Source organism: Budorcas taxicolor, chromosome 6, assembly GCF_023091745.1.
Source record: "Budorcas taxicolor isolate Tak-1 chromosome 6, Takin1.1, whole genome shotgun sequence".
NCBI classification, from domain to species: domain Eukaryota; kingdom Metazoa; phylum Chordata; class Mammalia; order Artiodactyla; family Bovidae; genus Budorcas; species Budorcas taxicolor.
This window is the reverse complement of record NC_068915.1, coordinates 20,203,587-20,231,490: the sequence shown is the minus strand read 5'-3', so window position 1 is coordinate 20,231,490 and position 27,904 is coordinate 20,203,587. Positions and strand designations below refer to the sequence as shown.

General features: G+C 37.2%; 1 protein-coding gene across 2 annotated transcripts in view; it reads right to left on the bottom strand.

Annotated features, from left to right (window-relative positions):
* PPA2 (inorganic pyrophosphatase 2) overlaps positions 1–27,904 on the bottom strand; it is a 101,081-nt gene that overhangs the window by 14,838 nt on the left and 58,339 nt on the right. For both annotated transcript variants that reach the window (XM_052641914.1, XM_052641915.1), the window contains 3 exons: positions 15,488–15,615; positions 13,056–13,141; positions 2,454–2,523 (listed from right to left, as the gene is read on the bottom strand). In XM_052641914.1, coding sequence (XP_052497874.1) covers positions 2,454–2,523; positions 13,056–13,141; positions 15,488–15,615 — 284 coding nt within the window. The remainder of the gene's footprint in view (positions 1–2,453; positions 2,524–13,055; positions 13,142–15,487; positions 15,616–27,904) is intronic.

Sequence of the window (27,904 nt, the reverse complement as noted above, 5' to 3'; positions counted from 1 at the left end):
TTCCCAACCCAGGGATCGAATCCAGGTCTCCCGCATGGAAGGTGGATTCTTTACCAGCTGAGCTGGATTCTTTACCAGCTGAGCCACCACGGAAGCCCAAGAATACTGGAGTGGGTACCCTATCCCTTTTTCAGTGGATCTTTCTGACTCAGAAAAAACTGGGGTCTCCTGCATTGCAGGTGGATTCTTAACCAGCTGAGCTACCAGCGAAGAGATAAAATGCCAAGTCAAAATGCTCTGACTACAAAAAATTTCATTATTACAAGCTGATAAAATCCTCTTGACTAAGTGTTACCTAATCTGAGCTCCAAAATCACGAATGAGGCTGCTAAAAGAGCAATTCTTTGACTTATAAATTTTTAGCGGTGAAATCCCATATACAGTAATTTCTACTAGAGCTGATGAAGGACTGCCTTCTCTGCATTTTTATTTTCTATTACAGCTTTCTCAGTGAAAAATCAGCATAGCACCGTCTTCATCATTACGAAACAGAGCAAAGCTACCAAACCATATAATTAAATCTGGATGTTAATGTTTCTGAATTCTAATCTTGCCCCCCATATCTAACTACCTAGATTATATCCAAGTTCTCCAATTATTTTAAGAAGACTTTTCCTACTAAAATGTTAGGAAATTTTTGTTTTTAAAGATGTAAGATAGAAACTTTCATCTTGGAGCTAACTTTAAAACAAAAGTCTGTTATACCTATCATTTATAAATTCGAAACTACAAAGGAATACTCTTTTTTTTTTTTTTTTTTTTGGCTGCATGTGGGATCTAGTTTCCTGACCAGGGATCGAATTCCGGTCTCCTGCATCTGGAGTGTGGAGTCTTAGCCACTGGATCACCAGTGAAGTCCCATAAAGTAGAATGGTCTTAATCTGAGATTAATGGGAGACTACATGAATAAAGATAAAAAGTTATTAACTTGTTTTCCTCTATTTTTTTCTTAAAGAATAATAAATGAGAACTAAGTTCAGAATGTAATCGACACAGATACAAAACTGAAAACTTGGAGAAAACAAACTGACATCATAGGGTGCATGATTATCAGGGCTCCCCTGCACCTTCCTTGCCTCCCTGGAGCCCATTCTTGTCAACACAGCCGGAGTGATCTTGTTAAAATCCAAGTCAGATCATATCATTACATCATACTTTTGCTCAAAACCTTTCAATGGTTCCATCTTACTCAGAATAAGAAATGAAATTCTTAAAATAATCTTTACAGGGTGTTTTTCAGAAGGTCTTTCGTAATAATTTGCCTCCATTTTTACCGCAGATCCAAACATTTTTGATCTCAGCTCCTCCTTTCTCCCCTAGACTCCCCTATCCTACCAGTCATGGTAGTTTCTTGGGCATTTCGTGAACACATCAAGCACCCACTTACCTATGGCCTTCGGTCTGCAGTGTGGAACGCTCTTTGTTCCGACAACCACATGGCCTAGTCCCGTACCGACTACAAATCCAGATTCAGGTCAGTTCTCGGCTCACGTGGCTGTCCCCCGTGCTTCCCAGTCGCTACAGCGCCCGCCCCCGACTCCAGGCACTGGATCCCCTCTTCCCTGGCTCATTTTTCATCACTGCATTTATCACATTCAGAAACACTTTATACTTCACTTGAGTGTTTATTATCCATCACTGCAACTACAATGTTAGCTATACGAGGACAGCTTTTTGTATCTTCTCTGTAATACTGCATCTCCAGTACCTAGCATCTAACCACACATAGCAGGAAATAATTAAACAGCTGATTAATTAGTGAAAAACAATTCAAAGCAGCCATTGTGAGTAAACACTTGTTGGTCCTGAAGTAAAGAGCTAAACTCACTAGTTTTCTGATAATTAGTTTAAGGAGAAAAAACCCAGAAACCTTAAATTTATAGATGGGATTTCTAGCCTAAGATCACTCCTGAATATGCTTTACACAGCAATATTACTTGATTATCTGAATTTTCTTATTTAGTGGGCTCCAAGTATTACTTTACTAATAAATTCAGTTGCCTCAAGGCAGCATTATCACTAAGACCTGAAAAATCTGAAGATATTCTCCTTAGAGAAGGAACGTTTGTGAGGTAACCAAACTAAATGGAAAAAAAAAAGAAAAAGAAACTTAAGACAAAATGCACTTGTGCCAGCAGCCAGTCACAATTTAGACACTGAGTGGATAACTTGTGAGGATAGGTCAGTGCAGAGGAGAGCTAATGGATTTAAACAATAATAAACTGGTGAAAATAGTATAGGAAATTAGTTACATGGTTAACTTCAGAAAACAGAACAACAGTAACAAGTTTTAAATCTAAATTCCTTGGATAAAAAATAATTTTAATGCTAGTTTTTAATTTTATGCTTCCCAAAGACATGATACATTTCACTGATAGATTTTTCAGAACTTCTGTTAGACTTCCCCATGGGATTTATTAGAATAAAGGATAATTTGGACATCTGTTGCTTACCGATTCAACTAATGATCTTGCTTCCTCTTCAGAGCAATGGAAAGGGCTATCACATACCTGCACATTTGTGCTGGAGAGGAAAAGAGAATATAACTGTTAAACAGGATAAAAAAGGAGCAATTACCAAAAATAAAACCAACTCTCAAACACTTTACATTTAAGTGCATGATCCCAGCCAACAGTTACAGAGTCTCCAGATCTCACTTGATAACACACACTCTCCCTTTCTCCCTCCTAATCCCACCTCAGAAGGAGACAAGGGATCTTCTAATGTAGAATGCTACAGCACTGTAGGAATGTGATTAAGATACCCTAAAAAAGAACCTGCATGAATATAAATTAGGAAAATGAGAGTCTTGTACATTCCTTCAGGCAAAGTTAGAGAGTGCTCCACAGCATTGCACTCCAGAACTTAAAAAAAAAAAAAAAAGTCAAATGATAGTATACAATTTTAAATACTCTTCTGGTATATGTAAAAGGCTATTCCACTACCCTTCACCCTTACTGAAGAAAAGAAAAACCAAATTTGACCCCCAGATTGAGGATCATAGGGAAGAATTTTCCTCTAAGTGAGGTGATAAACACTGTAGAGTCTCAGACAGGTATGAAAGACGAAGCTCCGAGCGGTGAGAGGAAACCACATGAACACCAAGACTGAGTTTCTGTGCAAGTATGAAAGTTTAGCAAGGCATAGACAGCAGCTCCTCCCACCATCAGTAAAGGTTCTGTAAGGCCAGAGCCTTCAAACACAATGGGGACCAGCCTACTCTCTCCACAAGTACGCCGCCCACCATGTCTTTCTTACTTCCCAGATGAAAGCATAAGCATTACTCCCCTCAAACTTTTTAAGTCTGACTTTTTAAAAAATTTCGTCAAAGAAATCAGATTAAAGTGGATGCAGAAAAAGGTAGAGAAGGGAGTTAAAACCAAATTAATTTTTTCAACACTGAAGAAATAAATGATTAGCAGATCCCTAAGAGAGATAATTAATAGATGAAACACATGCATACACATACTCACATGCACACGCTCCCCAAGTGGATCTTAGGCATACACATTATCAAATTTATTTAGGCAATGGCTTTGTGAAATATTTTGGGACATGTATGATAAAAAGATCTATCTAGTTATTTATCTTTTAAACTACATCTGTCTATAATCAGATACTGGGTACACAGTGATTATGAAAGTGGTCATTTTGCTTTCTACTCAGACTCAGTGTAGAATTTGTTTTCATGCCTTGCATGAATGTTGATGTTTGATGAAAGCTAGCATTATCATCTTTAAGACTAAACTACTCTCTTCTCCACAGCCCTTGTTTAAGTAAGCTAAAAACTGAAAAAGGTAAGGTCTTATAAATGAGAGGTTTCTCTAAAGAAAATCTAAATTTAAAAGGAACAAGGCAAAAAACCAGACACTGCAAAGTCTTAAGTGCTACTCCTCTGAAGAAAGCATGGTGTATAATAAATATGCTATATATAAGGTCTTACGTATATACACATGGCATCCAGTCCTATGCACTTCATGGCAAACAGATGGGTAAAATGTGGAAATAGTGTCAGATTTCATTTTCTTGGGCTTCAAAATCAATGCAGACAGTGACTGCAGCCACAAAATTAAAAGATGTTTACTCCTTGGAAGAATAGCTATGACAAACCTAGACAGTATATTAAAAAGCAGAGATAATACTTTGTTGACAAAGGTCTGTCTAGTCAAAGCTATGGTTTTTCCAGTAGTCATGTGCAGGTGTGAGAGTTGGACCATCAAGAAGGCCGATCACCAAAGAATTGATGTTTTTGACTGTTGTACTGGGGAAGACTCTTGAGAGTTCCTTAGACAGCAAGGAGATCAAATCAGTCAATTGTAAAGGAAATCAATAATGAATATTCATTGGAAAAACTGATGCTGAAGCTCCAATACTTTGGCCACCTGATGCGAAGAGCTGATTCATTGGAAAAGACCCTGATGCTGGGAAAGACTGAGGGAAAGAGAAGGAGGTGACAAAGGATGAAATGGTTGGATGGCATCACTGACTCAATGGACATGAGTCTGAGCAAATTCAGGGAGATAGTGAAGGACAGAGAAGCCTGGCGTGCTGCAGTTCATGGGGTCACAAAGAGTCGGGCACGACTTAGCAACTGAACAACAACAACACAAGGTTTTTAACACTATACCTACACCAAAGGGAAACATTCAGTGGGGATTCTGGGAAAATGATGACGAGAGAAAAGGGAGTCTTCTGTAAATATGGTTGTCAGATAAAATACAGAAAATCCAGTTAAGTCTGAAATTCAGATAAATAGCAACTTATTTTTTTGTATAAATATGTCCCAAGTATTGCATGAGACATTTAGATTAAAGTCTGAAATTTAGATTTGAGTGGGTCTCCTATATTTTTATCTGTTAAATCTGATAACCTATTTCTAAAGTAAACTTCTACTCCCACAACAAAGCAAAGCCATCAGCAGAAATGTTAGGCAAGAAAAAACACTCAAGCCAGTACCGTAAATTTTAAAAACTGAGTAAAGTTAAAAAATATCCCCAATAAAACATCTCGACAAGTAACCAGCAAAACCTAGGAAAGTCAATAGGCTTTACCATTTTTTCACCCTGGACAAGTTATTAGCATGGCTGTCTTAGGAATGAAATGCAAGGTATATTCAAATGAACTTAGGAGATTCTTGCATGATATATAACATACAAAAGAGGAGAGATAAGAAGTAACAAAGCCCCTTGTTACTACTGCTGCAATAGTAAACAACAACAATAACAGCACTTTATTGCTACAAATGGTGCCACCTTCCTCACTAACATCCTTTTAGTTAATGAAGAATATAACCTGGGTTGCAATATGCTTTCTTCAGGATTTACTCTGGATGTTTGAAGGTATGATAAAAGGCAAGTTATCAAGAAATATTTTTATTTCTTCTGAACTGGCCCTTATATAAAAATTTATACTGATTCATATTTATTGATTGATTCAAAAAAGTATCCTTATACCAACATATTTAGGACATTTTTAAATGCTGGGGACACAATACTGAACCATGGAACCTCCCTGGACATTAAAATGTTCAGGGTTCTTTCTAGCTATGTCTATGCCCTAAAGCAGTATAATCCCTTCAAGGAAAGATGACTAAACTGATGGTGCTTACTATAAATGAGATTAAAAATAAAGACTCAGGGGAACTTCCTTGGCAGGCCAGTGGTTAAGACGACACGCTTCTTATGCAAGGGCCACAGGTTTGATAGCTGGCTGAGAAACTAAGATCCCACATGCTATGCAGTGCAGCCAAAAATCGTCATCATCACAAGGAAGAGTGCGCTGCTTCCCTTTTAATAGCAAGACATTCAATATTTTGCTCTAAATTTATAATCATCGCATAGCCTTTGCTGACTACATCATTTGCTGACCAAAACAAGCAGACATACTAGCGCAAAAGATCAACAACCTCAAAATTTCTGTGCCCAACAAACCAAATTTCACTTACAAATAATTTTAAAAATATATTAACAGATATGTAATAAGGAAAATTAGTGATTAAATATAAAGAAACAGAAAGAGAAAGTTACCTGCAAATAATAAAAAAAAAATCTAAAAGATGAAATTTACAGGACCAGCAATATGAAATTTTAGTAAAGAGAAAATTATTTTCTTCAAGACAATCAAATCAGACAAAGGCCCACACTCATGCGAATCCCCAAGGACAGGGTCCAAGATTCAGATTGGTCAAGGTTTTTCTTTCTAAAGCAAAACAGTCAAGGACAAAGGAGAAAGAAAATTTAAAGAGATACGAATGACGATGATTTGGGACCATAACCTCCAGAGTTCATTGAAGAAAACTAGCATTTGATGTAAATCTACATAAAGCTTAAAGAACTGGAGTTATATACGGACTAAATGTATCTTTCTCTGGAAAGGTAGAAACAGCTTCAAGACATAAATAATTTGGAACAATATACATATATATGAAAAAACATATACATATGTTGAAGACGTCATATAAATATTTATATAATTTTTTTCATTCAGTAAGCATGTTCAAACTACCTACTGTGTGCCAAGTCCTATCACTAGGGCTAAAATACAAACTCAATTTAGATCATAAAAAAACTAATAAAACACTCCAAGTTCTTCCTAGAGGTGTGGAAAGCAGTGATATGAGAACACAAGTGAGGTTACAGTTAATTATGCACATAACAAATGAAATGAAGAGTACAGTCCTGATTTCTTAAGAATAAGGTAGATATATAAATCGTGATTAAAGAGAATCTGAGAAGAGTTGAAGAATAATAAAACCAAATGACAAAAAAACTGTATTTTTCCTCCAGAGAATTTCAAGTTGCTTTCAGTAAAAACAGAAATAACTTAATTATCCCTGCTAAAATAAATATGCAGCTTCTAGAGTAAACAGTAAGCAGCGGGGAAAAAGAATAAAAATAACAACAATAAAACTTATTGGGAAAAACAGAATTAAGTAATTTAGTAAATGCAGGGCTCCTAAAAGAGAAGAGTTACTACTGGACTTAAAACCTAACATATATTTTTTTACTTTAAAATATTATCCAACAATCACTCCAACATGTATTTACTAAGTGGCTATTACATGTCAGGCATGTAGAATATAAATATGAACATTTATGAAGAATATAAAGATGAATCTTTAGACATCCATCTACGTTTGAAGAAATACTCTGGAGGAGACAAATTCATAAAATAAGCAGTTAATGAATAAATGCAGTGATAAGACTACACAGAGGACAAGGAATAGCACTTTTAGCTAGGTATAATGGCACCTTAGAGAGCACAAGGCTAGGATGAGGGAAAGTTTCCTAGAGAGAGCGAAGTCAAAACAAAGTTTTAACAGATGAGTAAGCCAGCCAGTGAGAAGTGAGAAGAAAATCATGGCAAAGGAGACAAATGAGAAATGCCTCAGAGATCAATAAAAGCATGGTGTTTGTGAGGAGTGACATGTGGTTCTAAGTTACTGGAACATGAAATAAAAGGCAAGAAGTGATGGGAAATGAGGCTGTGTGGCAAGAGGGGCCAATTGTTTTTTCTTCGAAAAATTTAGATTTTATAGTTGTTAAGCAAAACAGCTCACCAGAAGCCAGGGAGCTTCTAAAACATACTGATACTTAGATCCTTCTCCTCAAAGATCCTAATTCATCAGATTTAAAGAAGAGGACAACAAATGAGCTTTCTAATGCTTTCCCTAGGTAACTGTGCTGTACGATACACACTGTTCGAGAGAACTACTGTGATAAACATGGCCTTCAGTTCAGACTTAAACCTATTTACATGGAGAGAACAGGTGAAAAAGGAAGGCGGGAAGGTTTGGTAATCAATAACACAGTACACTGAAGGAACTGAGTTCACTTCAGTTCAGTCGCTCAGTCGTGTCTGACTCTCTGCGACCCCATGAACCGCAGCAGGCCAAGCCTCCCTGTCCATCACCAACTCCCGGAGTCCACCCAAATCCATGTCCATCGAGTTGATGATGCCATCCAGCCATCTCATCCTCTGTCATCCCCTTCTCCTCCTGCCCCGAATTCCTCCCAGCATCAGGGTCTTTTCCAATGAGTCAGCTGTTTGCATCAGGTGGCCAAAGTATTGGAGTTTCAGTTTCAACATCAGTCCTTCCAGTGAACACCCAGGACTGGTCTCCTTTAGGATGGATTGGATCTCCTTGCAGCCCAAGGGTCTCTCAAGAGTCTTCTCCGACACCACAATTCAAAAGCATCAATTCTTCAGCGCTCAGCTTTCTTCACAGTCCAACTCTCATATCCATACATGACCACTGGAAAAACCACAGCATTGACTAGACGAACCTTTATTGGCAACGTAAGGTCTCTGCTTTTTAATATGCTGTCTAGGTTGGTCATAACTTTCCTTCCAAGGAGTAAGCATTTTTAATTTCATGGCTGCAATCACCATCTGCAGTGATTTTGGAGCCCAGAAAAATAAAGTCAGCCACTGTTTCCTCATCTATTTCCCATGAAGTGATGGGACCAGATGCCATGATCTTCGTTTTCTGAATGTTGAGCTTTAAGCCAACTTTTTCACTCTCCTCTTTCACTTTCATCAACAGGCTTTTTAGTTCCTCTTCACTTTCTGCCGTGAGGGTGCTGTCATCTGCATATCTGACATTATTGATATTTCTCCTGGGAATCTTGATTCCAGCTTGTGCTTCTTCCAGCCCAGCGTTTCTCATGATGTACTCTGCATAGAAGTTAAATAAGCAGGGTGACAATATACAGCCTTGACGTACTCCTTTTCCTGTTTGGAACCAGTCTGTTGTTCCATGTCTAGTTCTAACTGTTGCTTCCTGACCTGCATATAGGTTTCTCAAGAGGCAGGTCAGGTGGTCTAGTATTCCCCTCTCTTTCAGAATTTTCCACAGTTTATTGTGATCCACACAATCAAAGGCTTTGGCATAGTCAATAAAGCAGAAATAGATGTTTTTCTGGAACTCTCTTGCTTTTTTGATGATCCAGCAGATGTTGGCAATTTGATCTCTGGTTCCTCTGCCTTTTCTAAAACCAGCTTGAACATCAGGAAGTTTACGGTTCACATATTGCTGAAGCCTGACTTGGAGAATTTTGAGCATCACTTTACTAGCATGTGAGATGAGTGCAATTGTGCGGTAGTTTGAACATGCTTTGGCATTGCCTTTCTTTGGGACTGGAATGAAAACTGACCTTTTCCAGTCCTGTGGCTACTGCTGAGTTTTCCAAATTTGCTGGCATATTGAGTGCAGCACTTTCACAGCATCATCTTTCAGGATTTGAAATAGCTCAACTGGAATTCCATCACCTCCACTAGCTTTGTTCATAATGATGCTTTCTAAGGCCCACTTGACTTCACATTCCAGGATGTCTGGCTCTAGGTGTCTGTGTATTCTTGCCACCTCTTCTTAATATCTTCTGCTTCTGTCAGATCCATGCCATTTCTGTCCTTTATCAAGCCCATCTTTGCATGAAATGTTCCCTTGGTATCTCTAATCTTCTTGAAGAGATCTCTAGTCTTTCCCATTCTATTATTTTCCTCTATTTCTTTGCATTGATTGCTGAGGAAGGCTTTCTTATTTCTCCTTGCTATTGTTTAGAACTCTGCATTCAAATGGATATATCTTTCCTTTTCTCCTTTGCTTTTCACTTCCTTTCTAGAGAGAAGCAATTCATAGGTAAAGATAAATTAAAGAAAAACTTAACTATAAATATATTTTACAAATCAGGTAGTGACAAAAAATAAAAAAAATGTGGACAAAAATGAGTTAAAATTCTGAAGATTTTGACTTTAAATTATCTAGATGCATAAAATTTACATCCAGGACTTATACCATTTTTTAGCTAAAAAAATTAATTTTGCTGTATTCTTTGAAAACAGAAAGAATATAACTATTAAGAGAATATGTTTAAAGTCTGGATTAAATCCAACACTTAGACACTATCAATAGATCATAATCTCTGCTTGACCTCAATTTCCTCATATGTAAAATGGGTAGAAAAATTATGTGTGTCTTACAGTGTTCTGGTGAATATTAATTAGATGATACATATAGAGCTCACATAACCTAAAAAATAGCATACGGTTCAATAAATGTCAATTCTTAATGTAATCTATATCATTCCTAGGAGGCTACAGTAAAATGACTTCAGAGCATATAAATAAATTTACTCTCAGAGTAAAGACAATTAGAATCAGCATAGAAGGAACGATATCAAACTATAGAAAAACTAATCAGAGATGCTCTCTAAATGTGCAGCTCAAAAATCCTGGAACCATATAAGCCCCATCAAAGACTGCAAAAGGTTTTCAGAAAGTACCATTAGGAAGGAAATGAAAGCAAACAGCAAGCAAATACCTCTTTGAACAATCAGAAACCCATCTTTTTAGAGGGGGGTGTGTGTGTGTCTGTGTGTGTGTCTGTGTGTGAGTGTCTGTGTGTGCTTAGTCGTATTCAACTCTTTGCAAACCCACAGACTGTAGGCCACCAGGCTCCTCTGTCCATGGGATTCTCCAGACAAGAATACTGGAGTGGATTGCCATTTCCTCCCTCAGGGGATCTTCCCAACCCAGGGATTAAACTCATGTCTCTTGTGTCCCCAACACTGGCAGGCAGATTCTTTACCGCAAGGGCCACCTGGGAGCCATCAGATTAATAAATCACTTAGGATATCTGGCCAGAAAGAAGAATTCAGCCTACTAGTTACTAGGATGGCAACGGCTAGATGACATTTAATTTATACCCAGTTTTCTTGTTAATAAACTGCAATATTTATGTTAGAAATAATTAACTTTTAAAACGATGCTGAAAAAAGAGTGTTCTACAAAAGAAAAATGGAAGAAGATGAAGTCCACAGAGTCATAGCCTGCAAGAGAAACTGAATCTGATGACACAGAAGCAGCCTAAATACCCATTGCCAGAGGAATGGGTAAAGATATGGTATATATATACAATGGAATATTGCTCAGCCACAGAAAAAATGAAATAATGCCATGTGTCATATTATGAATGGACAAGTAGAGACTGTCATACTGAGTGGAGTGTCAGATAAGAAAAAACATCATATGACATTCCTTAAATATGGAATTTTTAAAATGACAGAATTAAACTTATTTACAAAACAGAAACAGTCACAGATGTAGAAAACAAACTTCTGGTTACCACCAGGGAAAGCAGGAGTTGAGGGGAGGGAGGGATAAAGTGGGGGACTGGTATTGACCTAGACACAGTACTATATATAAAACAGACAACGAATTAAGGACCTACTGTAAAACACACGGAACTCTTCTCAATACTCTGTAATGACCTATAAGGGAAAAGAATCTAAAAAAGGAAGGATACATACATCAACTGATATATTCTGATGTACAGCAGAAACTAATGTAATATTGTAAATTATCTATAACTAAAATTTTTTAAAAAGAGAGCAACAGAATCTGAAGCTATAATGCCCAGGCATTTACAAGGTAAGCCTCTGAACTTGGATAAAACATTCCCTGAGACTAATTCTTTATCCCCTATTACTTTGGTCTAATGATTTCTTTTCTTTTCTTTTTTTTTTTTTTAATGATTTCCCTCTTGATTCCCAGACCTTGGGCTCGAAGAGCACAAGGACTATGTTCACTGTACCTGGCAGGAGACTCTCAATCAGTACTTACTGAAAGAATAAACGGCTTCCCATTTTCTGATTCAAAGAGGACAATGAACTTGGGTAGGATTCTGCTTGCCAGAAAGACTGTATTTTTGCTTGTTAGTTAGGCTTACCAAGAGTCAGTTGTTTTCACGTTCAAATCTTTTATGTCAGTTGCCTCTGTTATTATAACTTCATAATTTAAGCTATATGTATACTCACTGATGAAGGGAATGTGGAAACAGAATTACTTCTATGGACATCAAGTGGCTCTAAAACTACCGAGGCTGTAAACACTGTCGAGGCTCTGCTGTTGGTGTTTAGTCACTAAGTCATGCCCAACTCTTTATGACCCCGTGGACTGTAGCCCACCAGGCTCCTCCGTCCATGGGATTTTTCCGGGCGAGAATACTGGAGTGGGGTGCCATTTCCTTCTCCAGGAGATCTTCCTGACACAGAGACTGAACTTGCATCTTGTGCATTGCCAGGCGGTTCTTTACCACTGAGCCACTATAAAAACTTGGGTGTTAAATTAGGTGTGGGTAAGACAACCCGGTTATAAGGGCTTCCCTCATAGCTCAGTCAGTAAAGAATCTGCATGAAATGTAGGAGACCTGGATTCGATTCCTGGGTTGGGAAGATCCCCTGGAGGAGGAAATGGCAATCCACTCCAGTATTCTTGTCTGGAAAATCCCATGGATAGAGGAGCCTGGTGGGCTACAGTCCATGGGGTCACAAGAGTCGGACACAACTTAGCAACTAAACCATCACCAAGACAAGTGTAAAAGGTTAGACAAAAAGAATCCTAAAAACTAACAAAGGTTTTTAAGTATATGGAGTATAAAGATTGCAGGATTTGATCTTTAATCTCCATTATATAGTCTATTATATTATTCTGTTATACAGTCTACATGGAATCTCTACAGAAAAAGTCTTAGCCTTATATCCACAGATTGATGAATAAACATACATTTAAATGTTTTAAAGTAAAATAAAATGTTTGTTATACATCTTACATTTGTTTGATTCCCCTTAATTAATTAGCTGGTGACCCAGATCATGCTGGATAAGTGGGCCTCTTTTTACTCTTACCAAGAAATGACGTAGTACATACAAATAAATTAAATAATCATATGTCTGCATGTTGAAAAATCACTGTCTTTTGCTCCACCTTTGCATATATCACAATTCATTGTGAGTAAATGCTTGTTTACTTGACAATATTTCCTACTAAACTATAAATCCCTTGAGAAAAGTGATCACGTCAATTTCTAATTTCACAGTGCCCAGTATTTGGCAATGCTTTCCAAATAAGTGTTCTTTAAACACTTTTTAAATGAGAAAAAAAAAAATGCAATTCTGTTTAAAAGAAACAAACAAAAGATCTGAGTAGTATCATATGGCTCTTTAGTACCAATTAATAATAAAAATTAACACTACATAGAAAAGACAAATTCTTACCAATTTATAGCCCCACCATCACACTTGTCCATAAGCAAGGCTTTCCAACATTCGTGAGTAGATTTAATGACTTCAAGAGCAAAAGCCTGGTTAAAAACCAAAAACAGACATAGCAATCACATCATTATACTATTAATAATAACTTGGAACTAGTCATAGAATGACAGTTAATTATTAAGAACATGAGCTCTGAAGTCAGGCAAACCTAAGTATAAGTTCTCACATCCTTATTTACCAGCTGTGTGACTTTGCGCAGATTATTCAATCTCATTGTTTTAATTTCTTCTTCTTTAAGATGGAATGTAATGAAAATCAACTAAATCAGGCGCTGGCACACTTGGGCCTTTGGGTCAAATCCGCCTGCCACATGATTTTGTAAATAAAGTTTTACTGAGCACAGCCATGTCCATCCATGCATTTATGCATGGCCCCTGACTGCATTAATGCTACAAAGGAAGAGCTGAGTAGCTGTAACAGAGAACACACGGCCTGCAGGTCGAAAATATTTCCTATCTGCTCTTACAGAAAAAGAAAAAGTTGCCAACCCCTGATTTAAATCATAGCGTTGCTGAAAGAACAAATATGATTGTTTCATGTAAACCAATTAGCTTACTATCTAGATTGTACATAAGCACAAACTTAATAATTTCATCATCAACAATGCTGCAAGTAGTTTAACTGAATAATCATTTTAGGCTACCCACTGTCTGAAGGTAATAAACCTCAACATTTTAAAAATCTTTTTCTTAGCGTGAATTCATATAGTGTCTAAAAATGAAAACTCACCAATAGACACATATCTAGTAAGACCACTTAAGGAAAACTTGCTCTGTTTTTTCCAAGAAGAACATTTTTATTTTTTCCCCCAAAATGTTGCTAAATTTCTTTAAGCAGAGTCCATATGTATTAACTAAGTCATACTAGCTCCTCTCTTTTTCAGTGACAACTAAACACATTATGATGTGAAGAAAATGATGGCAAATGTACTTCTGAGAAGAAAACTTTCCCTCAGGTCTGCTGTTGCCCGAGATGAAGGAGACGGCTTAATGCTTGGTGAGGTGGTGTAGGGGAGAATCCTAAAGTATGTGACAAAAAGTCAATTTATTATTTGGAAAATACATGGAAAGATTTTTAACTATATTATTCAGATAATTTTGATTATTAAAACAGATTCCAGTACCTGTTTTAAGCAGTCAGCATGAAAAAAAAAAAAAAATCCAGATTACAGCCTAGAGCCATCTTTTCAACCATGTTGAAGATATATAATTCAATTTTCCTGCATTAGGCTCAATATATTAAACAGCAGTGATAAAAAGCAATGCATATAGTGATTATTTTCTAAAGGGATGCATAAATGACCCAGTCTTCATTCAGAAAAAAATTAATGTTGGTTGAAATTAAACCCCCAAAATTCTCAAACTACCTCATTCTTTTATAAATTCATGGAATGACTTGGCAGTCCAACCCCAAGGCAATAAGGGGCCACAAAGGTACACATAGGTTTGAAATGTGTATTGTTTCAAACATAAAATACAACACATATATTAGAGGAAAAAGAAAAAAATAATTTATTTTAGAAATTTTTAGTATTTTATTTTTATGTGAGAGATCACAGCCTAGTAGTTTTATATCCATATTTAATAAATCCTAGACAAAGCCCTCAAGATCTTAAGGGTTAATAAACCTTTTTAAAAATACTGGGTTCAGCAATAAGCTCTTATATAACAAAATACTTACTGTAATTTTGAAGTTTTGATGACCATGGCTTACTTTACTTACAAAACACACTGTATTTATTAGTACCCACTTAAAGGCTGGTTTATAATGTGAAACTTGCATAGTGGCAATACGTTTAAAAGTAGTAAAAATAAATAAAGAAGTAGTCTAATAGTTTTAGACTTTAATTCTGGTCCATTTTCTCCATTTGTGTCGTATTGGAGCCGCTTATTGGTAACTTTGTGGTTTTCTAATATAAAAACCCTCTGACAGTAAGACAATTCAAATACTTTGTTAACTGTTAAGTAGTTGAATTCAGTCATGATAGAATGAACACTTAGGAGGGAAGACCCTTTGGATTTGCATTAATGGTAAGTAACTCCCTCCTCTCCAGAAGAGTAAAATGAAAGATTTTTCTTCATTTACAATTTACAGAGTTAGACTGATCATGATCATAGAAATCTTTTATTTCCTCAGATGAAGGAGATATTGATAGATAAATGGATGGATACAGGTATTTATCAGTCTTACTGATTTACTTAGAGCTCCTAAAACTTTTTTAAAAATAAAAATTATGTCCTTAAACATGAAAGTCAGTAAACAGTACTTTTATTATCATACTATCCACAAATATTCACATAAGAAATCCCCCAAAGTGAAAGAAATGTGGTACAAATATCACAGGTACATTTTAAAATAAAGATTATCAACTTCACCTTGTTCTTGAATTCTCCATTAAAAGCAAACTGGTTTTCCGGTTTTCCCTCTGGTATCTTATAAAATCTAAACCAATTAAGCGTAGCTTCTAAGTAGCCAGGTTTGTATTTCTTAACATCCTCAATATCTGCAAGTGAAGAAACAAAAATACTTTTCATTGAAAATAGAAACCCACTCCTTTAAGTGGTAGAGCATTCGATTGAGGGAGTTAGTCCCATTCTGCTGCTCACCAGCAGCATAATCACCAACATGTATCATATCACCTCTGAACTTCCATTTTTTTCATATGTAAACTACTATACCTTTATTGTACAAACATTTATTGAACACCTTCAGATACCATGTTAGGTATAGGGGATAAGTTGGTGAAGGCAACAAAGATCTTTTCCTCAAGGAGATCAAAGTTTTAATTAAAAACAAAAATGAACAGGCAGATAAACAGCAAATTGCGTTAAAGTGAGATATACTTAGGACAGCTGTCATTCTGAGGACAACGCAGGGTTTAGAGTAGGAAGAGTTACATCAGGATCTGTATTCCAAACGTACTAAGCTAGAGGACACTGAAGGTAGGCCTGGGAGGGCATACCCATAATAGAAGACACGGCAGCTGCATCAGAGGGCTGCGTGGACCCCTGCACCCAGTATTTAGTAAGTTTCTCATTATATATCAGACACTGTTGTAAACCACAAAACAGAACAGTAATCAGAAACAAGTCCCTGCCCACAAGATTACACAGATATAAGAGGCAGACAACAAATAAAGAAACAAATACAAAATTTAAGGGGTGAAAAGTCTGATGAAGAAAAATAAATCAGAGTAAGAATGTGGTCAGGGCAATTTTAAACAGAATGATACACAAATGGTGCAGAATTTTTCATTTCAAATTAATAATGGTTTATAGGGTTTATCTTCAAGTGCTATTACCAGGTAAACACCTTAACCATTCCATTTTGAGGACATTCATTAAACTATTAATATAATTGGAAACATTACTGCATTAGTAATAGACCCTCCTCCAGCAAAAGAGGCCCCCAAGAAATGTATCATTTCCAAAGGTATCAGTTCAAAAAGCCTGAGAGGCACAAGCCCTCTCCCTCCTCCAGCGCTGCCGCCTCCTTCTGCAGTTCCTCGTGCTGCCTGTGTGCTTGTTCTGTGCGGACCTGGTACCTCTCTTGTGAGGCGGGGCTGAGGATGCTCCCGGTGCTTGCCATCGCGGACGAAAAACCCCAAGCATGAGTCAAGACTGAGAACAACGATCATATTAATTTGAAATTGGTGGGGCAGGTTGGTTCTGTGGTGCAGTTTAAAATTAAGAGGCATACACCACTTAGTAAACTAATGAAAGCCTATTGTGAACAGGGTTTGTCAAGGAGACAGATCAGATCCCAGTTTGATGGGCATCCAATCAAGGAGACAGACATGCCTGCACAGTTGGAAGATGCAGATACCATTAATGTATTTCAGCAGCAGACAGGAGGTGTCAGCTAAAAAGGGAACTTTATACTTTACTCCTGGTAGCGGGGCACCCCACTCCAGTACTCTTGCCTGGAAAATCCCATGGACAGAGGAGCCTGGTGGGCTGCAGTCCATGGGGTCGCTACGAGTCGGACACAACTGAGCGACTTCCCTTTCACTTTTCACTTTCATGCATTGGAGAAGGAAATGGCAACCCACTCCAGTGCTTTTGCTTGGAGAATCCCAGGGACGGGGGAGCCTGGTGGGCTGCCGTCTATGGGGTCGCACAGAGTCGGACACAACTGAAGCGACAGCAGCAGCAGCTCAGCTGGTAAAGAATCTGCCTGCAATGCAGGAGACCTGGGTTCGATCCCTGGGTTGGGAATATCTCCTGGAGAAGGGAAAGGCTACCCACTCCAGTATTCTGGCCTGGAGAATTCCATGGACTGTATAGTCCATCGGTTCACAGAGTCAGACAGGACTGAGCAAGTGACTTTCACTTTCACACTTTACTTCAGAATTCTGTTCCCCCAGATCAAGAAGACATTTTCAACTAGAAAACTATAATTTGGTTCCAACACATTCTGACTACTATAATATAGTTTCTCTATTCTTTCATTTCCCCCTTCCCCATTCCTTTATTGTACATGAAGCAACTGGTGTATGTAGGTGATGTGCACAAGCATACTGCATTTTTTAAAAAACTGAATGGCCAATGGTATGTTTTGATTGACATCCAATGTAGATGGGATGGGGGGAAAAAAACCAACTCTGTGAAAAGACCCCCTTTTCTCCATTAGTGGCATGCTCATCAGCTCTTATCTTTATATTCCACTAACTTATTTTGCTTTGTTCAACAAAAAAAGAACAGCATAAAAATTCTTGCATGCCTTGGGAAAAAAGTATGAGAAATATCTAGATAAAACGGGAAGCCTTTACCTCCATTAGACTGTGGCTCAACAGAAATTCAGCATAGTGCTTTATTCACAATATGTTATGGCAAATGACACACTAATAGCACTTGAAAAATTAGAAAGCTATAACTAAAACTAGGAGATGACACCATGCATAGGGATAATTTAACAATCACTCAGTTTCAGATCTGCTCATCCAAGCCTTGTGGGAATCCCCACTCACCAGGCATGATGGGAAAAGGTATGGGTTGAACAGACAGAAATTATCCTTTTCCTTTTTATGCTTGCCTTGTGCCTTTATGTAAAAATTGAGCAAGAGTGACATGTCTCTAAAGGTAAGATGTTTCACATAAGTGAAATAAGTGTAGTAAGGCAGAAACCATAGGAATGGCAGAGACTATGGCGAATGACTGAATATTGTGCCTAAAGGCACTCAAATTTAAAATTTTAAAATATGTCAATGGGCCACATTATCAAAAATAATTCTGAAGCAAACTGCAGAAATGATACAACTAACTAAGAGGAAAAAGAATTCCTTGAAACTGAACACAGACTACACCAGCTCTATTAATCAGAATGAGTACCTATTAATCGACAGAAGATGTTTAAAACAGTGAATTCCAAAGATTAAGACCACATTGTTTAGCACTGTACACTGTATACTAGGCCACAGAGTTCTTTGTTGTGCCCCCACTAGAGCATTCAATAGGCTTCACCTAATTAAATTCTGATGTTTTTCCCTTTTTCTTACAAAAAAGTTCCTGCCAAAGCGAGTTTGTATTGACCATTTTCCTACATTCTATCTCTATTTTTGCAAAAAAACAGAAAAATCTCTGTAAATTAACTGAGCTCCTCCAAATCACTGTTTTCTTACTAACAGGAAAAAAATATCTTTTAGTCTATGGAAGGTGAGCAACCAGAAATGCACTTTAATCAATGTCCAAAATGAATAATTTTCCATTACTTATTCTTGCCTGGAGAATCCCATGGACAAAGGAGCCTGGTGGGCTACAGTCCATGGGGTCGCAAAGAGTCGGACGTGACTGAGCGACTAACACACAAATCTGACTCACGGTATCATTATGCCTCGCCCAATCTGCCATTTTTTGTCCCACTGCATAAACCTTTTTTTTTTTAATAAATGCTTTTTAACACATTGACTTCAAATAAGAAAGGAAAAGCTAAGCTGTTCAGTATCTACCTCAGTTTGCAAGGCTTTCCCTTCAGAAGTTATAAAGGGGATCTGTTAAGAAATGACATCAATAACAAAAAACCTGAACATTTAATAATGCCAATAAGAAGTATAACTCCCCAAATATAAGTCAAACTTTTCCATCAATTAATTATACCCCGGAGCAAAAACAGCTGCATTTTCAAAAAAAACCAAAACATTTAAAATAAGTAATTTAAACATTTTAAAACCTCAATAGCAAATGCCTCCAGCCAAGACTTTACATACAATACTAAGTCAGTTCAATGAATTACTCTTTCAAAAATATGAAAAATTCCACCTAAGTCTATAAACTGATTTACAGTTCCTTAAAGATTTTTATATAAATAACCTCATTTATTCCTCATAAAACTCCTGAGAGCTGTGAAGAGTAAGTAAATTTGCATTAAATGTAAGAAAACTATAGCTAAGAAAATGTAAAATCTGGGTAAAATGCTTTCAACTCATTCATGGTGCTAGTATTATACAAATACAAGTCTTCTAATTCCATGAATCCTAGCTTTTCTTCTATATTGCACATTAATAATATGTCACAGGTTTATTTATTATCTTTAAGTATAGATGTATTTTTATTTTGGTTTCATTATGGTAAAATATCCATAACATAAAATTTACCATTTTTGAGCGTTTGTTTCAGTGGCATTAAGTACATCCACGGTGTTGCACAACCATCACTATTCGCCATCTTCAGAGATTTTAAAAATATATGTGCATGGTAAGAAAAGCAGCAATTCTCTAATGGTCATCTACCTCCACTCTTGGAATTACTTTTATATGAAAGTTTCTAGTATAAATAATTATATAATTTATTTTCAAGATGAACTAATCCAAAAATAAAAGAATACTCTAGAAGCGCTCCTTTATATAATCAAGCTAAGGTTATCTCAGTTCTCTTTTTAACTACAAATAAACCTCTTTCAGTTGAGATCTACTCAATCATTTCAATTCCCTGGACGATTAACAAAGACTCTCTACTTCCGCAGCACATTCTGCCTGATGTTGACAGTAGTCTGTCTGCTGAGTCTAGCAGACAGCCCTAGAATGAAGCCTGCACTTTGCTCCCACGAGTTAAAGCTTAGCTTTGCCAAGCCATCAGGTGTATTCATTTCCAAATATTTATGCCAATGATGTCTAGTGTTACAATTATGAAATTTAATAAAATGTTATATAAGGCAGTGACTTTATCAGTACAAAAATGAGATTTTGTTTCTATAAAACTACTGTGAATATTTTTGAAGGAAATCAATAAAAGAGACTGTTAAAAACATCTGCTGTCAAAGTAGGCCTGGGTAAGTTAAAGATGAGACAAAGATGTAAAAATCTACAATTATGTATGTCAGTCACTCTACAAATGAGGTGGGGAGAGGATTCTAGATATGAGAGGTCAAGGACAGCTTCTAACAAAAAGTATTTTAGTACATTCTTAGATGAAGTGTGGGAGTAACTCACTCAAACATCCAGAAAAGCAGTCCTGGGAGGAAGACTAGGTACCGGTATTCTGAGGTACGAGTGCACTGAATGCCTAAGACAGTGAGAAAGCCCTGTATTGGGGGCAGAGCTTAGAGTGCTAGCAGGTGAGATGAGAGAAGCAGCAGCGCAGGACTCCAGGGGTCACGCTGCAGGTCACGCTGCAGGCCTGACTTTGGGATGAGACACCATACAGGATTCTGGGCAGAGGAGTGTGTGTTTTCAGGAAGAATTCTAATTGTCTTTTAGGGAGAAGATTGTGGAGAGGAAGAAGGGGAAGCAGGAGACCCAACAGGAGGCTACTGAGTGTGCATCCAGGTGAAATATGATGAGGGAGGGCTTTGATAATTGTAACTGTAGGAAGGCGGTGACAGATCATCAGTTTTGGATTAATTTTAGAAAGCAGAACTAAGAAAAAACAAAAAATGACAAAACCCAGTAAAAATCAGACTTACATAATATTTAAAGAATCAAAGAGCTAAAATGGACTAGTCTGTAACACTGAATAGCAATTCAAATTATAATACAGCTAAAAGCAGTCACCTAAATAGGTACCACCCTGTTTTTAAAAATTTTCATAATAGGTGTCTTAAGTTCTGACTAATAGTGTATAGCCATGATTTACACTATAAACGAGCTGTTTCCAAATTTGAAAGTTTAATTAACAAAGATTATATGGAATCTCCCTAATGGAATTTTTATATTAAAACTAAAAATATATGATTACACCACCCTTACGGCAGAAAGTGAAGAAGAACTAAAGAGCCTCTTGATGAAAGTGAAAGAGGAGAGTGAAAAAGTTGGCTTAAAACTCAACATTCAGAAAACTAAGATCACAGCATCCAGTCCAATCACTTCATGGCAAATAGATGGGCAAACAATGGAAACGGTGAGAGACTTTATTTTGGGGGGCTCCAAAATCACTGCAGATGGTGACTTCAGCCATGAAATTAAAAGACACTTGCTCCTTGAAAGAAAAGCTATGACCAACCTAGACAGCATAAGCAATTTACAAATTCAATGCAATCCCTATCAAGCTACCAGCCATATTTTTCACAGAACTAGAACAAATAATTTCAAGATTTGTATGGAAATGCAAAAAACCTCGAATTGCCATAGCAATCTTGAGAAATAAGAATGGAACTGGAGGAATCAACTTGCCTGACTTCAGGCTCTACTACAAAGCCACAGTCATCAAAACAGTATGGTACTGGCACAAAGACAGACATATAGATCAATGGAACAAAATAGAAAGCCCAGAGATAAATCCACACACATATGGACACCTTAGCTTTGACAAAGGAGGCAAGAATATACAATGGAGTAAAGACAATCTCTTTAACAAGTGGTGCTGGGAAAACTGGTCAACCACTTGTAAAAGAATGAAACTAGATCACTTTCTAACACCACACACAAAAATAAACTCAAAATGGATTAAAGATCTAAATATAAGACCAGAAACTATAAAACTCCTAGAGGAGAACATAGGCAAAACACTCTCCGACATAAATCACAGCAGGATCTTCTATGATCCACCTCCCAGAAGTCTGGAAATAAAAGCTAAAATAAACAAATGGGATCTAATTAAAATTAAAAGCTTCTGCACAACAAAGGAAAATATAAGCAAGGTGAAAAGACAGCCTTCTGAATGGGAGAAAATAATAGCAAATGAAGCAACTGACAAACAACTAATCTCAAAAATATACAAGCAACTTATGCAGCTCAATTCCAGAAAAATAAACGACCCAATCAAAAAACGGGCCAAAGAACTAAATAGACATTTCTCCAAAGAAGACATACGGATGGCTAACAAACACATGAAAAGATGCTCAACATCACTCATTATCAGAGAAATGCAAATCAAAATCACAATGAGGTACCACTTCACACCAGTCAGAATGGCTGCGATCCAAAAATCTGCAAGCAATAAATGCTGGAGAGGGTGTGGAGAAAAGGGAACCCTCCTACACTGTTGGTGGGAATGCAAACTAGTACAGCCACTTTGGAGAACAGTGTGGAGATTCCTTAAAAAATTGCAAATAGGACTACCTTATGACCCAGCAATCCCACTGCTGGGCATACACACTGAGGAAACCAGAATTGAAAGAGACACATGTACCCCAATGTTCATCGCAGCACTGTTTATGATAGGCAGGACATGGAAACAACCTAGGTCCATCAGCAGATGACTGGATAAGAAAGCTGTGGTACATATACACAATGGAGTATTACTCAGCCGTTAAAAAGAATTCATTTGAATCAGTTCTGATGAGATGGATGAAACTGGAGCCGATTTTACAGAGTGAAGTAAGCCAGAAAGAAAAACACCAATACAGTATACTAACACATATATATGGAATTTAGAAAGATGGCAATGACGACCCTGTATGCAAGACAGGAAAAAAGACACAGCTGTGTATAATGGACTTTTGGACTCAGAGGGAGAGGGAGAGGGTGGGATGATTTGGGAGAATGGCATTCTAACATGTATACTATCATGTAAGAATTGAATCGCCAGTCTATGTCTGACGCAGGATACAGCATGCTTGGGGCTGGTGCATGGAGATGACCCATAGAGATGTTATGGGGAGGGAAGTGGGAGGGGGGTTCATGTTTGGGAACACATGTAAGAATTAAAGATTTTAAAATTAAAAAAATAAAAAACTAAAAAAAATAAAAATAAAAAGCAGAGACATTACTTCACCAGCAAAGATCTGTCTAGTCAAAGCTATGGTTTTTCCAGTAGTCTTGTATGGATGTGAAACCTGACTATAAAGAAATCTGAGAGCCAAAGAATTGATGCTTTTGAACTGTGGTGTTGGAGAAGACTCTTAGAGAGCCCCTTGAACTGCAAGGAAAGCGAACCAGTCAATCCTAAAGGAAATCAGTACTAAATATTCATAGGAAGGACTGATGCTGAAGGTGAAACTCCAATACTTTGGCCACCTGATTTGAAGAACCGACTCATTGGAAAAGACCCTGATGGAGGAGAAGGGGACAACAGAGAATGAGATGGTTGGATGGCATCACCGACGGGATGGACATGAGTTTGAGTAGGCTCCAGGAGTTGGTGATGGACAGAGAAGCCTGGCATGCTGCAGTCCATGGGGTCACAAAAAGTTAGACATGACTGAGTGACTGAACTGAACTGAACTGACAGTTCTATATAAATTGATTGGAAATTTTGTAAATTTCTTTATCAAATGCTAGGCAAAGAGATTGCTGGATGGCATCACTGACTTGTTGGACGTGAGTCTGAGTGAACTCCAGGAGTTGGTGATGGACAGGGAGGCCTGGCGTGCTGCGATTCAGGGGGTCGCAAAGAGTCAGACACGACTGAATGACTGAACTGAACTGAAAAAGCAAAACAGAAATAATGATGCAATCTAACAAAACTTTAAGTTAATTTTTTTTTAATCCAGAGTTTTTCAATTTAATTTGGTTTGTCTTAACTAATTTTGAATTAGAAATTTATAAAAGCAAAGAAATTAAGCTAAAATATCTTAGTTAAAACTTACCACTTTATTTCTATAGACATGAGAGGATCATGATACTTCTCACTTTTTAAAAGTAATCTTTATGACTTTATCTTATCCCTTCATTGGGGATATTGTATACCTTTCAATATGTTATCAAGTTTCTTTTCAGTATAAACCAATTGATTTGTTTCTAAAATGTAACTGAATATCACAAACTGTGCTCTCAGGAAAAAAAAAAAAGGCTTGATAATTGACTCTCTTTCTAATCTTTATTATAAAAAAATACCTTCTCTTATAACAGGAGTAGTTTCTAAATACATATGTTTGTCAAGATTTCCATTTTACCCAGATTTCAGACTTAAACATACTTTAATGCTCTATTTTTGCCAAATAAGCAAATAGTGATGATATAAATGAAGTAAAAAATTGTGATAAGGTTCATTTTATACCTACAGCTCATGAACCATAAGAGAGACAGTGTGAGTGGAATATCTAACCTATGAGGACACAATGAACTTTAAAAGTAATTATTTAACAAAAACAAAAAAAAATAAGGAACTTTAATCATGAGAAAACCACAACATATCCATTTATTATTAAACAACATTTTAATTAATTAATATTATGTATTTTAAATTAATTTAAGGAGAAGGGAGCGACAGAGGATGCGATGGTTGGATGGCATTACCAATTCAATGGACATGAGTTTGAGCAAACTCCAGGAGATAGTGAAGGACAGGGAAGCTTGGCATGCTGCAGTCCCTGGGGTTGCAAAGACTGAACATGACTTAGTGACTGAACAACAACTACAATAACAATTTTAAAATAATTTAAATAACTTTCTTGACTACCAAAATAGAGCCACACCAGTCTCCCCAATTTTTAATATAAATAGTGAATATCAGAAACAAACACTTACTTATTAATAAATAACTCTGGTACAAAAGAAAACCAAACTCTCACTTAGAATATTCAGAAAATAATGACAGTAAGAATATTCAAAAAGTTTACAAGAAGAAATAAGGTAAACCAGGAAAAACATTCTGTTTGGAATCAGAGAGTACTAAGTTCAAATTTTAGTTCTAGCACTCATATCTTGTGTTATTTTGGAAAAATACATTACTTCATCTTTTCAAAAACAAAGTGGAGAAAAAGACATAAAGCTTGTGCTGATTTTTAATAAATAATATATTAAAAATATGGAATAATTATTAACAAATATTAATTATTACCCCTGCAATCCCTTAAAACCTTGTCCATGGGATGCAACCAAAGATACTCAGAGGGAAACATAAAACTTCACATGCTTTTATCTCTGAAAAATAAATATGAATTAATGATTTTAAAAGTTACTTACCTTTTTTGCTAATATAGTTATTTTACTTTTAATGTAAGTAAGTTTATTGAAAAAATCAATGTACTTAGACGTTGTTGTTGTTCAGTTGCTCAGTTTTGTTCAACTCTTTGTGACCTCATGGACAGCAGCATGCCATGCTTCCCTGTCCTTCAGTATCTTTCAGAGTTTGTTCAGACTCATGTCCATTGAATCGGTGATGTCATCCAACCATCTCATCCTCTGTAGTCCCCTTCTCATCCTGCCTTCAATCTTTTCCAGCATCAGTGTCTTTTAAAATGAGTCAACTCGTTACATCACATAGTCAAAGTACTGGAGCTTCAGCGTCACCATCAGTCCTTCCAAAGAGTATTCAGGGTTGATTTACTTAAGGATTGAGTGGTCTGATTTCCTTGCAGTCCAAAGGACCCTCAAGAGTCTTCTCCAACACCACAGTTCAAAAGCATCAATTTTTCAGCACTCACACTTCTTTACGGTCCAACTTTCACATTTGTACATGACTACTGGAAAAACTGTGGCTTTGACTATACGGACCTTTGTCAGCAAAGTGATGTCTCTGCTTTTTAACAGGCTGTCTAGACTTGTCATAGCCTTTCTTCCAAGAGCAAGCATCTTTTAATTTCATGGCTACAGTCACCATCCACAGTGATTTTGGAGCCCAAGAAAATAAAGTCTGTCCCTGTTTCCATTTCTTCCCCACCTATACGCCATGAAGTGATGGGACTGGATGCCATGATCTTAGTTTTCTGAATGTTGAGTTTTAAGGCAGCGTTTTCACTCTCCTCTTTCACCTTCATCAAGAGGCTCTTCAGTTCCTCTTTGCTTTCTGCCATAAGGGTGGTGTCATCTGGATATGTGAGGTTATTGATATTTCTCCTGGCTTCCCTGGTGGCTCAGAGGTTAAAGTGTCTGCCTCCAATGCGGGAGACCTGGGTTCGATCCCTAGGTCGGGAAGATCCCCTGGAGAAGGAAATGGCAATCCACTCCAGTATCTTGCCTGGAGAATCCCATGGACAGATTCATGGGATTAGTCTAGTAGGTTACAGTCCACGGGGTTGCAAAGAGTCGGACACGACTGAGTGACTTCACCTTCACCTTAATCTTGATTCCAGCTTGAGCTTCATCCAGCCCTACATTTCACATGATATAGTTTCCATATAAGTTAAATAAGCAGAGTGACAATATACAACTTTGATGTACTCTCAACCAATTTGGAATCAGTCTGTTGTTCCATGTCCAGTTCTAACTGTTGCTTCTTTACCTGCATACAAGTTTCTCAGGAGGCAGGTAAAGTGGCCTGGTATTCCCATCACTTTAAGAATTTTCCAGTTTGTTGTGATCCACACAGCCAAAGGCTTTAGCATAGTCAAGAAAACAGAAGTAGATGTTTTTTTGGAATTCCCTAGGTTTTTCTATAATCCAACAAATATTGGCAATTTGATCTCTCGTTCTTCTGTCTTCTCTAAATCCATCTTGTACATCTGGAAGCCTATTTCATGTACTCTTGAAGCCTATTTGAAAGATTTTCAGTATTACCTTGCTAGCATGTAAAATGAATGCAACTGCGTGGTAGTTTGAACATTCTTTGGGATTGTCCTTCTTTGGGATTGGAATGAAAACTGACCTTTTCTAGTCCTGTGGCCACTGCTGAGTTTTCCAAATTTGCTGTCATCCTGAGTGCAGCACTTTCACAGCATCATCTTCCAGGATTTGAAATAGCTCAGCTGGTATTCCATCACCTCCACTAGCTTTGTTCGTGGTGATGCTTCCTACAGCCCACTTGACTTCACACTCCAGGATGTCTGGCTCTAAGTGAGTGATCACACCATCGTGATTATCTGAGTCATGAAGACCTTTTTTGTACAGTTTTTCTGTATATTCTTGACAGCTCTTCTTAATATCTTCTGCTTCTTGTTAGGTCCATACAGTTTCTGTCCTTTATTGTGCCCATCTCTGCATGACAGGTTCCCTTGATATCTCTAATTTTCTTGAAGAGATCTCTAGTCTTTCCCATTCTACTGTTTTCCTCTCTTTCTTTGCATTGTTCACTAAAGAAGGCTTTCTTATCTCTTCTTGTTATCCTTTGTAACTCTGCATTCATGTGGGCATATCTCTCCTCTTCTCCTTTGTGTTTCACTTCTTTTCTCAGCTACTTATAATGCCTCCTCAGACAATCACTTTCCCCCCTGGGTATGATTTGTGTCACTGCCTCCTGTGCAATGTTACAAGCCTCCACCCACAGTTCTTCTGGCACTCCATCATATCTAATCCTTTGAATCTGTCACTTCCACTGTATAATCATAAGGGATTTAAGTCATACCTGAATGGCCCAGTGGTTTTCTCCACTTTCTTCAGTTTAAGTCTTAATTTTGCAATAAGGAGTTCATGATCTGCCCACAGTCAGCTCCCAGTCTTGTTTTTGCTGACTATACAGGGTCTCCATATTTGCTCGCAAAGAATATAATCACGCTGATTTTGGTATTGACCATCTGGTGATGTCAATGTGTACCGTCAT